This window comes from Pelodiscus sinensis, chromosome 18 (assembly GCF_052426305.1).
Source record: "Pelodiscus sinensis isolate ZL-2025 chromosome 18, ASM5242630v1, whole genome shotgun sequence".
NCBI lineage: Eukaryota > Metazoa > Chordata > Testudines > Trionychidae > Pelodiscus > Pelodiscus sinensis.
Window position 1 is genome coordinate 33,600,878 of NC_143069.1, and position 9,671 is coordinate 33,610,548.

At 67.4% G+C, this 9,671-nt stretch overlaps 2 protein-coding genes across 3 annotated transcripts; one reads left to right on the forward strand and one right to left on the reverse strand.

The window, feature by feature from the left end:
• Window positions 1-4: 4 nt before the first annotated feature.
• Window positions 5-3,750, forward strand: VMA22 (vacuolar ATPase assembly factor VMA22). The gene is made up of 5 exons (XM_075914969.2): window positions 5-163; window positions 333-436; window positions 904-1,016; window positions 1,383-1,538; window positions 1,658-3,750. Exons 1-5 carry the CDS (start codon window positions 50-52, stop codon window positions 1,774-1,776), a joined length of 606 nt encoding a protein of 201 aa, XP_075771084.2. The 5' UTR covers window positions 5-49; the 3' UTR covers window positions 1,777-3,750.
• LOC106732286 (transforming protein RhoA-like) lies at window positions 3,242-8,375 on the reverse strand. Of its 2 annotated transcripts, none has more exons than XM_075914970.2 (5): window positions 8,215-8,375; window positions 5,214-5,371; window positions 4,461-4,581; window positions 4,156-4,286; window positions 3,242-4,008 (listed from the first exon to the last, which is right to left on the reverse strand). In XM_075914970.2, exons 2-5 carry the CDS (start codon window positions 5,367-5,369, stop codon window positions 3,835-3,837), a joined length of 582 nt encoding a protein of 193 aa, XP_075771085.1. In that variant the 5' UTR covers window positions 5,370-5,371; window positions 8,215-8,375; the 3' UTR covers window positions 3,242-3,834. The 2 variants fall into 2 exon arrangements, with proteins under 2 accessions (XP_075771085.1, XP_075771086.1); XM_075914971.2 differs by having other exon boundaries at window positions 8,235-8,369.
• Window positions 8,376-9,671: the final 1,296 nt, after the last annotated feature.

The following is a 9,671-nucleotide window of genomic DNA, read 5'->3' on the forward strand; positions in this document are numbered from 1 at the left end:
GCCTGGGGAGGGGAGAAGGGGCGGGGCCTGACCGCCGGTCCGCAGCCCCATGGCCGAGCTGGCGGCGCTGAGCCGGGAGCTGGACGAGCAGCTGCTCCGCCTTCTGGGGGCGCTGGAGACGCTGCAGGGCCGCAGAGAGGAGTTCAACCGGCGCGTGGAGCAGGTGGGGCCGGGGGAGGGAGGGTTGCACGCCCCCCCCACTGCCCCCGGGCCCCCACCCCCCTGGAATTCCCCCTTCCTACCCCCAGGCCCCTTCCTGCACCCGCTGCCCTGGTGCCCTGCAGCGTCCCCCCAGCAGGCCCTGACACCCTCCCTTTGTGCCCCCCATGAAGGGCTGGTTCTCGCTCTCCAAGTCCCGCTTCGCCATGGGCTGCAAGTCGGTCTCCGCCCTGCAGTACGGGGCCCGCATGGAGCCGCTGGTCCGGGTGCGCACCAGGTGAGAGCAGGGGCCGTGGGTGGGGAGCGAGGGCCATCAGCAGGGCTGGGGGGAGCACGTGTCTGTGACCCACGGCACCAGAGACGTGGGGCGGGCCTAGCCCGGGGGCAGGACTGAGGCACCAGCCCTAAGGGGTGTGTCTGACCTTGTCCGACCCGGCCCCCTCGGGCGCACAGTGACAGTTCCTCCCCCCATCTCCCCTCCATCCCGCCCGCCCCTTCCATTCCTGCCTTAGGGGGCAGGGAGACCCGCTGACTGCTCAGGCCAGGCGGCTGGGAAGGCCCCGGGCGAGAGGGTCCCTATTGGTCCGGTCCTTGTGCAGAATATTTGATTCTGGGCCCCACAGCGGGTGCAGAGGGGCCCCGCCAGGAGACACGCCGGCTGCCGGGGCTGTGCGGATCCGAGCGGAGCCGCCCAGGTGCCCAGCTTCCAGGGGCCAGGCTCAAGGGTGCGATTCCCCCTTCCAGCCAGGGGGACAGCGGGCAGGTCGCCTTCCAGGTGGCCCCAAGAGAATCGGACCCGCCCGCGGAGCCTGCTGAGGAGTCGCCGGCCGTGGAGGAAATCGGGCCCCAGGATCCAGGTGACCTGATGGCCAAAGACCTGAGGGGGCTCAGGGCCGGGCTAGTGGGAGAGCGGGGGAGAGCGCCACTGGCAGGGCTGGGGAACCCCAGGGCTGAGCTGGCAGTGGGGCAGGACTGAGGGGCACTGGCAATGCTGGGGGGGGGGGGGGAGAGAGATAGGTTAGCAGTGGGGGGAAGATGCCAAAGGCACTGGCTAGGCTGGGGGGGAAAGCTGGGCTGGCAGTGGGGGGGGGGGGGATCAGCAGGGCTGGGCTGACGGGGGGGGCAGGGCAGAGGGAGCCCTGGCAGTAGGGCATGGCTGGCTGCGGGGGGGGGGGGGGGGGGGGAGACACGACACAGGCATTTCTCAGTCAATGTCTCCCCAGTCCTGCGGCGGCGAAAGGGCCCGGGGCTCGCAGAGGAACCCAGCCGGCCCCAGGAGGCGGCCCCCGAGCCCCCGGCCTCCTGGCAGGACCCACTCACCTGGTTCGGGATCTTGGTGCCCCAGAGCCTCCGGCAGGCTCAGAACAGCTTCCGAGAGGGTGAGTCCAGAGCAGTCCTGGAGGGGACAGGCCCTGGGGGCCCCTGCCCTGCCCTGCCCTATGGCCAGACGGAGCTGGCCCCCTTCCCTGCCTTGGAGCCGACCCTCGTCTCTCCGCAGGGATCCTGCTGGCCGGGGAAATCGCCACCCTGCAGAGCGAGCTGGAGGGGGCACGGGCCCAGTACCGGGCGCTGCTGGACAGGAAGCGCCGGCTGCTGGCCGGGGAGGGGGAGGGGTAGGGCAGCGCTGGACGGGGGGGGGGGGACATTGGCTGTAGCAGAACCTCCTGCCCCCAGTGCAATAAACGGGGCTGGCTGCACGGGGGCGTGTCTGTGCGTCACTGCTCAGTGTGGCCCCCCCCCCCCGCAGTGCGTGTGTGAGGGGGGCCCGCAGAGCTGGGAGATACCAAAAGGCTTGGAAGTGTTCAAGAAAATCAGCTGCCACAGGCATAGGCCAGGCGGCAGGAGCAGGGCCCAGTGGTTAGAGCAGGGCTGCACACAAGTGAGGAGGAAGACACTCCCCCCTTCCCCTCACACGGGGGGGGGGGGGGGGGGCTGCTAGAGTGCCAGTGCAGGCTCCCATGCTGAGCCTCAGGCTTCCCCCGGCGTTAGAGCAAGGGGTGAAGCTGGGAGCCTGGCCCCCAGGGTGGTGTCCCAGGGGAGAGCGAGAGCTACTGGTTCGTGCAGGGGTGGGAGCAGAGCCCAGGGCCAGGCCCCTTGCCCCCTTCCTGCGGGGGGGGGGGGGGAGAGCTGAGCTCCCTCTGGAGTGACTGCAGATGGACAGAGCTCAGTGGAACCCCCAGCCCCGGGGGGGGGGGGGGGGGTGGCGGCATCTCAGTACACTGGGGCAGCCCCTTGCAGAGGACCCAGCAAAGGCGCAGCCCCCCCCCCCCGGCAGGGAGGTTAACAGTGGGGGAAGGAGGCCCAGCTGGGTTGGACTCCCAGTGAGGAAAGCAGCAGGGGCTAGTGCCCAGCAATGGGGGTGAGGAGCTGCAGATGCCTCGGGGCTGCTTTTCTCCTCCCTGCAGCCCCAGCCCAGGGCCAGAGCCCCCCCCTCCCCTGCAGCCATGCCATGGTTCTCCCCGCAGCAGGGGCACAGCCAGGGGGGAAAGGGCAGCAGAGCAGACTCCCCCTGCTGGGGGGGAGAGCAGGGCAGTCCGGCCAGGGCCCTGTGCCCCTTTAGGAACACCCTAGGCCCAGGAGGGAGGACTCCCCAGTTCTCCCCCAGGCTGGGGTACAGCAGCTGCCCCACTGCTCAAGGGCAGGCAGCAAGGGGCACAACCCCTCTGGAGCCTTGGCCCTTCTCCCAGCCTCTGCAGGAGCTGTGCCTGGCTGCTCCGAGTCTGCCCCGAGGCCCAGCCTGTAGGTGCAAGGGGGCGGAGGTTCCAGCCAGGGTAGCCTGTGGCCCAGCCCCCCTCTCCCAGGAGGGAGGTGGCAGCTCAGTGAACTGGGCCAGGCAGGTTCTGCGCACAGCCCCCTCCCCAGCTGCCAGGCCGAGCTGTGCCCCAGAGGTGGGCGCATCCCCTCCCTCCGACAGCACCCACTGGGCCCAGCCCCGCCAGGGGAAGCAGCAGCAGCCGGGATTGGACCCCCACCACCCTGCGGCAGTGCCAGGGCCCAGCAAGAGGGGATGTAGGCGTTGTGCTGGGTCCTCACTGGCAGGAGGGGGCAGGGGACCCAGGAGCCAGCAACAGGCGGAGCCCCCTTGTACTAAACGTTGCTACAAATTTATTACAGGAGCTGTTTGTCTTTCAAGTACAGTTGAAAAGGAACGCCCACTTCCCAGGGGAGCGGGGAGCGGCCGGGCGCCTGCAGCGCCCGCCTGTGGCACTGGCACGTGGAGGGGCCGGGGCCCACGGCGGTGGGGGAGCCAGCTGCCCCCCTCGGGCAAAGCGCCGCTGCATAAAAATAGAGTTCTCTGGGGCCCGCTTGGCAAGAGATAAATAGAGCGGAGGGAGGAGTCTGTACAGCGGGGCAGCACTCAGCCCCTGCCCAGTGCTGGGACGGGGGTGCCGCCGGCTGCAGCACTGAGCCCCTCACTAGGGGGCTGCAGGGCACGTGGGGCAGGGCCTGGGCCCCAGGCTCCACTTGAAGGGGGACTGGAGGGGCTGGGGCAGGGCTGCAGAGGTGTTGACAGGGCAGCCCTGCCCCAGCTCTGAGCTGTTCGGAGGGGGGCCCATGGCTGGGGGGCAGCTCCGGTAGGCAGAGGGCAGCTCTACCCTAGGAGCCATGGGGCAGTGAGGAGGGGCCCGGAGCCCCGCCCCCAGGCGGGGGCCAGAGGGAGGGCAGGGCAGGGGGTTACAGCAGCTGGCAGGAGGTCTTCTTGCGCCCACGCTTGGCCTGCAGGGCGGCCCGCGTGGCCATCTCGAACACCTCGCGCACCCCGTCCTTCGTCTTGGCCGAGCACTCGAGGTAGCCGAAGGCGCTGATCCGGTTGGCCATGTCCCGGCCCTCCTCCGGCTTCACCGGCTCCTGCCAAGGCAGCCACAGCGTCAGCCCAGGGCTAGGGGCCAGGCCAGCCCAGGCAGCAGCATGGCTGGTCGGCCATGAGCGGGGCCCCTCCCTCAGGGCAGCCCCCGGTTCCCAGCCCAGCCCGGGGCCGCGGGGTTAGGGGCTCACCTGCTTCATCTTGGCCAGCTCGCGGCGCGTGTGCTCGTCATTGCGCAAGTCCTTCTTGTTCCCCACCAGGATAATGGGCACGTTGGGGCAGAAATGCTTCACCTCCGGGGTCCACTTCTCCGGGATGTTTTCTGCAGGGGGGGCAGGATCAGCACCAGGGCACCCGCCCCCACCCCGCTCCCCCGGCTGCACTGCCCGGACCCCTGGGCTCCCCCATGCATGGGTGGGGAGTGGCAGCTCAGGGCTGCGGTGGTGAACTCACAGCGGCCGCCTGCCCCGGCTGAGCCAGGGGGCCCAGCACTCACCCAGGCTGTCGGGGCTGTCGATGGAGAAGCACATGAGAATGACGTCTGTGTCGGGGTAGGACAGGGGCCTCAGGCGGTCGTAGTCCTCCTGGCCAGCCGTATCCCAGAGCGCAAGCTCCACCTGCAAGGGACGAGGTGGCTTTGAACTGCTGGGCCCTTGGGAGGTCCCCAGCTGGTCACAGGTCCTGAGCCAAATGTTCCTCTGCCCTGGCCAGGGCCTCCTGCCACCCCCACGCAGGGCAGGGGCTCCGGATGCCAACTGAGCACCTGCTGCCTGTTCTCCGGGCCCAGCCTCTGCCCCCAGAGCCTGGCGCTGCACACAGCTCGGCCGCAGGGCGCCTCGGGTGGGACACTCGCCCGGCCCAGTGCACAGCCGTGGTGGGCAGGCCACTCCCCCGGGCAAACACTCCGCACACCAGCAGCCCGGTGACAATCCACAGGGCCTCCCTAGGTCCTGAGCAGGAGAACGGCTGTACCCCCGGCCTGGCCAGCCGGCTTTCGCAAAGGGGGGGAGGGAGGGAGGAGCAGCAGCCGCAAGTGGGGACTGGGAGGGGACACCGGCCATCCCTGCTTGGGAAGCAGGAGTGGGGCTCAGCACCGCGGGGTGGGGGAGGGCTCCGGCTAGCCCCAGTGTCTGGTTTCCCCTCTATTTCTGCATGAGCAGCCCAGGAAAGCGAGGGGCTTTGCCCCGCTCACACACCAGCATCCAGCCCCCCTGCCCAGAGTTCAGCAGAGCAGGGCACCCCCCCATACCTGTTTGCTGTCCACCTCGATGTCAGCCACGTAGTTCTCGAAGACGGTGGGGACGTAGACCTCCGGGAACTGGTCCTTGCTGAAGACGATGAGGAGGCAGGTCTTGCCACAGGCGCCATCTCCCACGATGACCAGCTTCTTCCGGATGGCCGCCATCTCTGGCAGGGAGCAGGGGACAGGCCCGTCAGACTGGGCAGGGGTGGCCCCACCTGCCGAGGGAACCTGCCCCAGGCAACGCGGGGAAACGCTAGAAGGCCTGAGCCAAGGGGAACTGGCAAGCCCAGAGGCCTCCCCCTCTCCTGAACCTCTGCCCTGCCCGGCACACAGGCTGGACTAGCCCCAGGCTCCGCAGGAATGACTGGAGGAGACGCAGCCAAACTGGCCTGTATGGGAATCCCAGAGGTCACGTCCTACGTCTGCCACGCTCCCGGTGGGACACCGAGCCAGTCGCCAGAGCCCAAAGGAAGTGGCCCCACCCCCAATTCAGGCAGCTGAGAATCCTTGCCCTGCCGCTTCAGTTTTTCCAATTCCTCGCTTCCCCTTGACTAAGCCAGCAGCTCTCTGGGGTGGGGACGGTGGCAGAACCACCCCCCCGCCCCGCCCTGACCTGCCAGAGCCTAAGCAGAGCAGCTGGAAGACACAGAAGGGGGTAGAAGTCCAGACCTGGCTCTAGTCTTGCTTGCACAGGGTGGTCACTAGCCTCAGTTTCCCCATCCAAGAGCCAGGCGACTCCCCTGCTGAGACCAGCCCTCAGCACTGCTGGAGATTTAACCCTGGCCACGAGACTCTCCTTTATGGCAGCAACTTTCTAGCATCTGTCCCACCCACCCCGGAGGGGCTGGGTTTGACCCCCCCCAGAGCCACAGGCAGGGCCCAGCACTCCGGCTGAGGTCTGGTTCAGCCACGGCTCACAGCCCTGGGGGGACGGACTGAAGGCGAGTGCCGGGCTGCTTTGCTCAGCTGGCGCTCTCCAGCCAGGCAGTCCCGTGCCAAAACCCTGCCCTGAAGAGGGGAGGGGGCCAGCCCCCGGGTGATTCACCACTTTGGCCACTGGGCTGTAACAGGAAGCGGCAGAGGCAGTCAAGTTACACCCACATGTGGAGCGTGAAGCGGCATCCCCAGGAACGCCGCCCGCCCTTGGAAAAAGTTAGACAAGCCCTTTCCAGCAGCCCTGGAATTAGCCAGCTTGCCACGGACGCGCACTGCTCCAGGCCTCTCCCCCGAAAGCCCCTGGCCCACGGAGATCGGAGCAGGAACATGAGAACCCCACACTAGGGTCAGACCAACCGTCCAGCAGCTGAGCCTCAGGGGAATGAACAAAGCCACCCCAGCGCGGGGCAGTCGGATACAGGCCACCCAGAGCAGAGGATTACATCCCTGACGCCTGGCTCTCTTCCAGGAACTTCCCTCACCAATCACAACACCCCTCTGGGTGTGAGCGCCCCAGGGCGAGGGGCCTCCTGTCTGCTTCAAACCCCTCGCCTACATTCAAAGGGCGAAACAGAAACCCGGCGCCTAGGGGACCTCTCCTAGGTGCATTAAGCTGAACTAGCAGGGAGACAATCCTCTGAGCAGCTGGTAAATCCCAAAGGAAAGAGATTCAGCCCCAAACCTGGCCCAGGGAGGACAGTAACCCCCAGGGGTGAGGGAGAGGGGAGCAGCTCGGAGCTCCGCACAGGGGCGCTTCTCCGATACCAATCCAGGGCCGAGGGAGCACCGAGGTTTCTACAGGCCAAGGTTTGGGAGTGTCTGGGTCAGCGACGATGCAGCCGCCTGGGTACAGCGCCCAGCCTGGCAGGACGAGGAGAACAGGCACATCACTAGTAGGGACACCTGGTGAGGCACCCAGAACACGGATGTCAGGCCACTTCCCACTTGTCTCCCTGTCTTTAGGGCACATCAGGAAGCAAAGGGGAAGGGCCTGGAGGGCAAGGCTGCAGGTGATAACGGAGACCTGGTGTGAACTGACAGCTAGATGGGATCTGGGCAGCCCCTCATCTAGAGCAGCTGTAGGGGAGTGCCCTGGTACAAGGGCTCTGCCACAAGGTCCCACTCCAAACCCCAGAGAGGATCACCCCATGACACTGGGATCTCTCACACAAGCCAGAGGCAAGCACCTGCCCCGCCCCAAAAGCCCCAGGGTCTGTGCCTTCCTCAGTAACTGGGGTCCGCCAGCCGGGACAGGAGACATCGCCAAACCCCAAAAGAACAGCTAGGGGAGAGAAGCCTGCTCCCTCCCCCACCCCACCCATAAACCTCCCCACCTTCACCCCCAGGCAAAGGCTGGGCACCCTCCCTACCAGGGCAGCCAGAGAGCCACCCTCCACAGCAAAGCAATACATCCCACCCCCACCAGTGCCAGGACCCCACCCCACTGGAAAACACCCCGCCCCCCGCTTCGCCCAGCCAGTAGAACAACCACACACCCCCCCCCCGGGGGCCAGCAACCCCCACTCAGAACACAGTGCCCCCCCCCCCCAGGACAGAGCACCCCCGTGCCCACCTCCCCTCCCCCCTCGGGACACAGCAACCCCCCCCCCACCGAAGAGAGCAATCACTCCTCCCTTCCCCAAGGCCCAATAACTCGCCCCAGCCCCTCCCCCACGCAGCGCTTCCCCCTGCACAGTCTCTGCCACATGGACCCACCCGACCCCCCCTCCCCACGCCCGGAAGGGAGGCGGCTCGCGCTCCCCCTCCCCCTCCCCGCCGCACATGCGCGGAGCAGCTCCCAGACCGCACCCAGGATTCTATTCCTCCCCCCACCCGGCGCCGCGCGCTGACCCCTCCCGGGCCACGCCCCCTCCCGTGGCTCGCAGCCAATCAGCGGCCACTTCCTCCCACAGGCCGCGCGGCCCCGGGGCGCGTGACCCTCCCCCCACCCTCAACCGCTCACTGCCGGCGCATGCGCAAAACGACCCCCCGCAACCGTCTCAACCACCGGCCCGGGACCGAGTCCCGAGCTGGTCCCCGCTCGGCCCGCCCCGCCCAGGCCGCCGCTCACCGCCGGGCTCTCTCGGCCACCTCCACTGCCGGCTCAGCCGCCGCCCGGACGCTCCAACCGCCTCCTCACAGAAGCCCCGCCCCCGTGCGCGACAGAGAGCGCTAGCTGACCAATCGCTGATGCTTTAAGAGCCCGCCACCGCCAATCCTCGGCGGCGGGAGAGGCTGTCTCGCGTCGAAGCTCCACCCCTAGCATGACGGACACGGGCGTTCGACCAATGGAAACGTAGAGCCGCCGACAGCCAGCCAATGCCCGCGGAGGGCGGGGCTAGAGGTGGCCTTCGGCCCTGCCTCTCTCTTAATTGACAGCTGCGACGCCCCAATCGCACCACGAGACGGGGGGTAAAGACGAATGCCCCGGAAAAACGGCGAAGGGGAACCAATAGGTGCGTGGCAATTCAGAGTTGACCGAATCATCATTAGAGGGCGGGGCAATGAGCTCATAAGGCCTTGCCTCGGAGGATGACTGACAGGTGCTTAAGCCAATGAGACAGGAAGCTCGCGTGTGAGAGCGGGAGGCATTTTCCGGGCCAATCCTGCCGCAGGGCGGGTCTCCCGCTGCTCAACGTGGCGCCAATCACTGTGACTGATAGCATGGAGCAACCAATGGGGACAGGGGCCGAGCGCCCGCCCACGGACAGGCTGCCTCCGAGCCCCGCCCATGCCTGTCACTGACAGCGAAGCGGACCAATAGCCACGCTTCCCGCCTGTTGCCCCTGGCAACGGGCTCTAAGGAAACATGCCCCACCTCCCTAGACTCCCACTAAACACAGCACCCCTCCATGCACACCTTGGGAAACCCCGCCCCTAAACCCCTCCCCCATAGCAGGAAGCCCCGCCCCCTCGAGAAACCACAATCCTGCACCTCCCGGGAAGCCCTGCCCCCTGGATAAACCCCGCCCCTCGGATCCCCCCTTCCATGCCACAGGGGTCCCCCCCTCCCCCTAGGGGTTCCCAGCCAGCAGTGGCAGCACCCACCATTCCAGATCCAAACCCCTCCCCCCACCGCAGGGCCCGGCTGCAGTGCAGGGGTCACCACCCCGTCGATCGGGATCTACCAGATCTTGGCGCCTCTGCCAGCTGATCCCGGCTGTCATGGCCAAGAGGCTGTCAAGGACCCACCCTTCAGATGGTCCTTCCCCCCCTGCATCTCCTACCCTTTGCCCTGGAGCTCCCCCCTCAGTAGGCCCCTGCTTTCTGGGCAGGGCAGGGGTGCTCATGTCAAGATGGCCTCTCCCACTCTGTATCCTATCTCCACAGAACAGAGAGGGGGCACAACAGGACTTGGGATGGAGTTTGTTGGCTGCTTTTAGGAGCAGTGCAGGGCAAGGGCAGGGGTGAGCCGGCCTTAGCCCCACGACCCAGGAGCCACCTGAGGTAGAAGGGCCCAGCTGGTGCCCACATCCCAAGACCCTACCCGTCATGAACCCACTCTAGTACCCCAAACCCCTGCCCTAG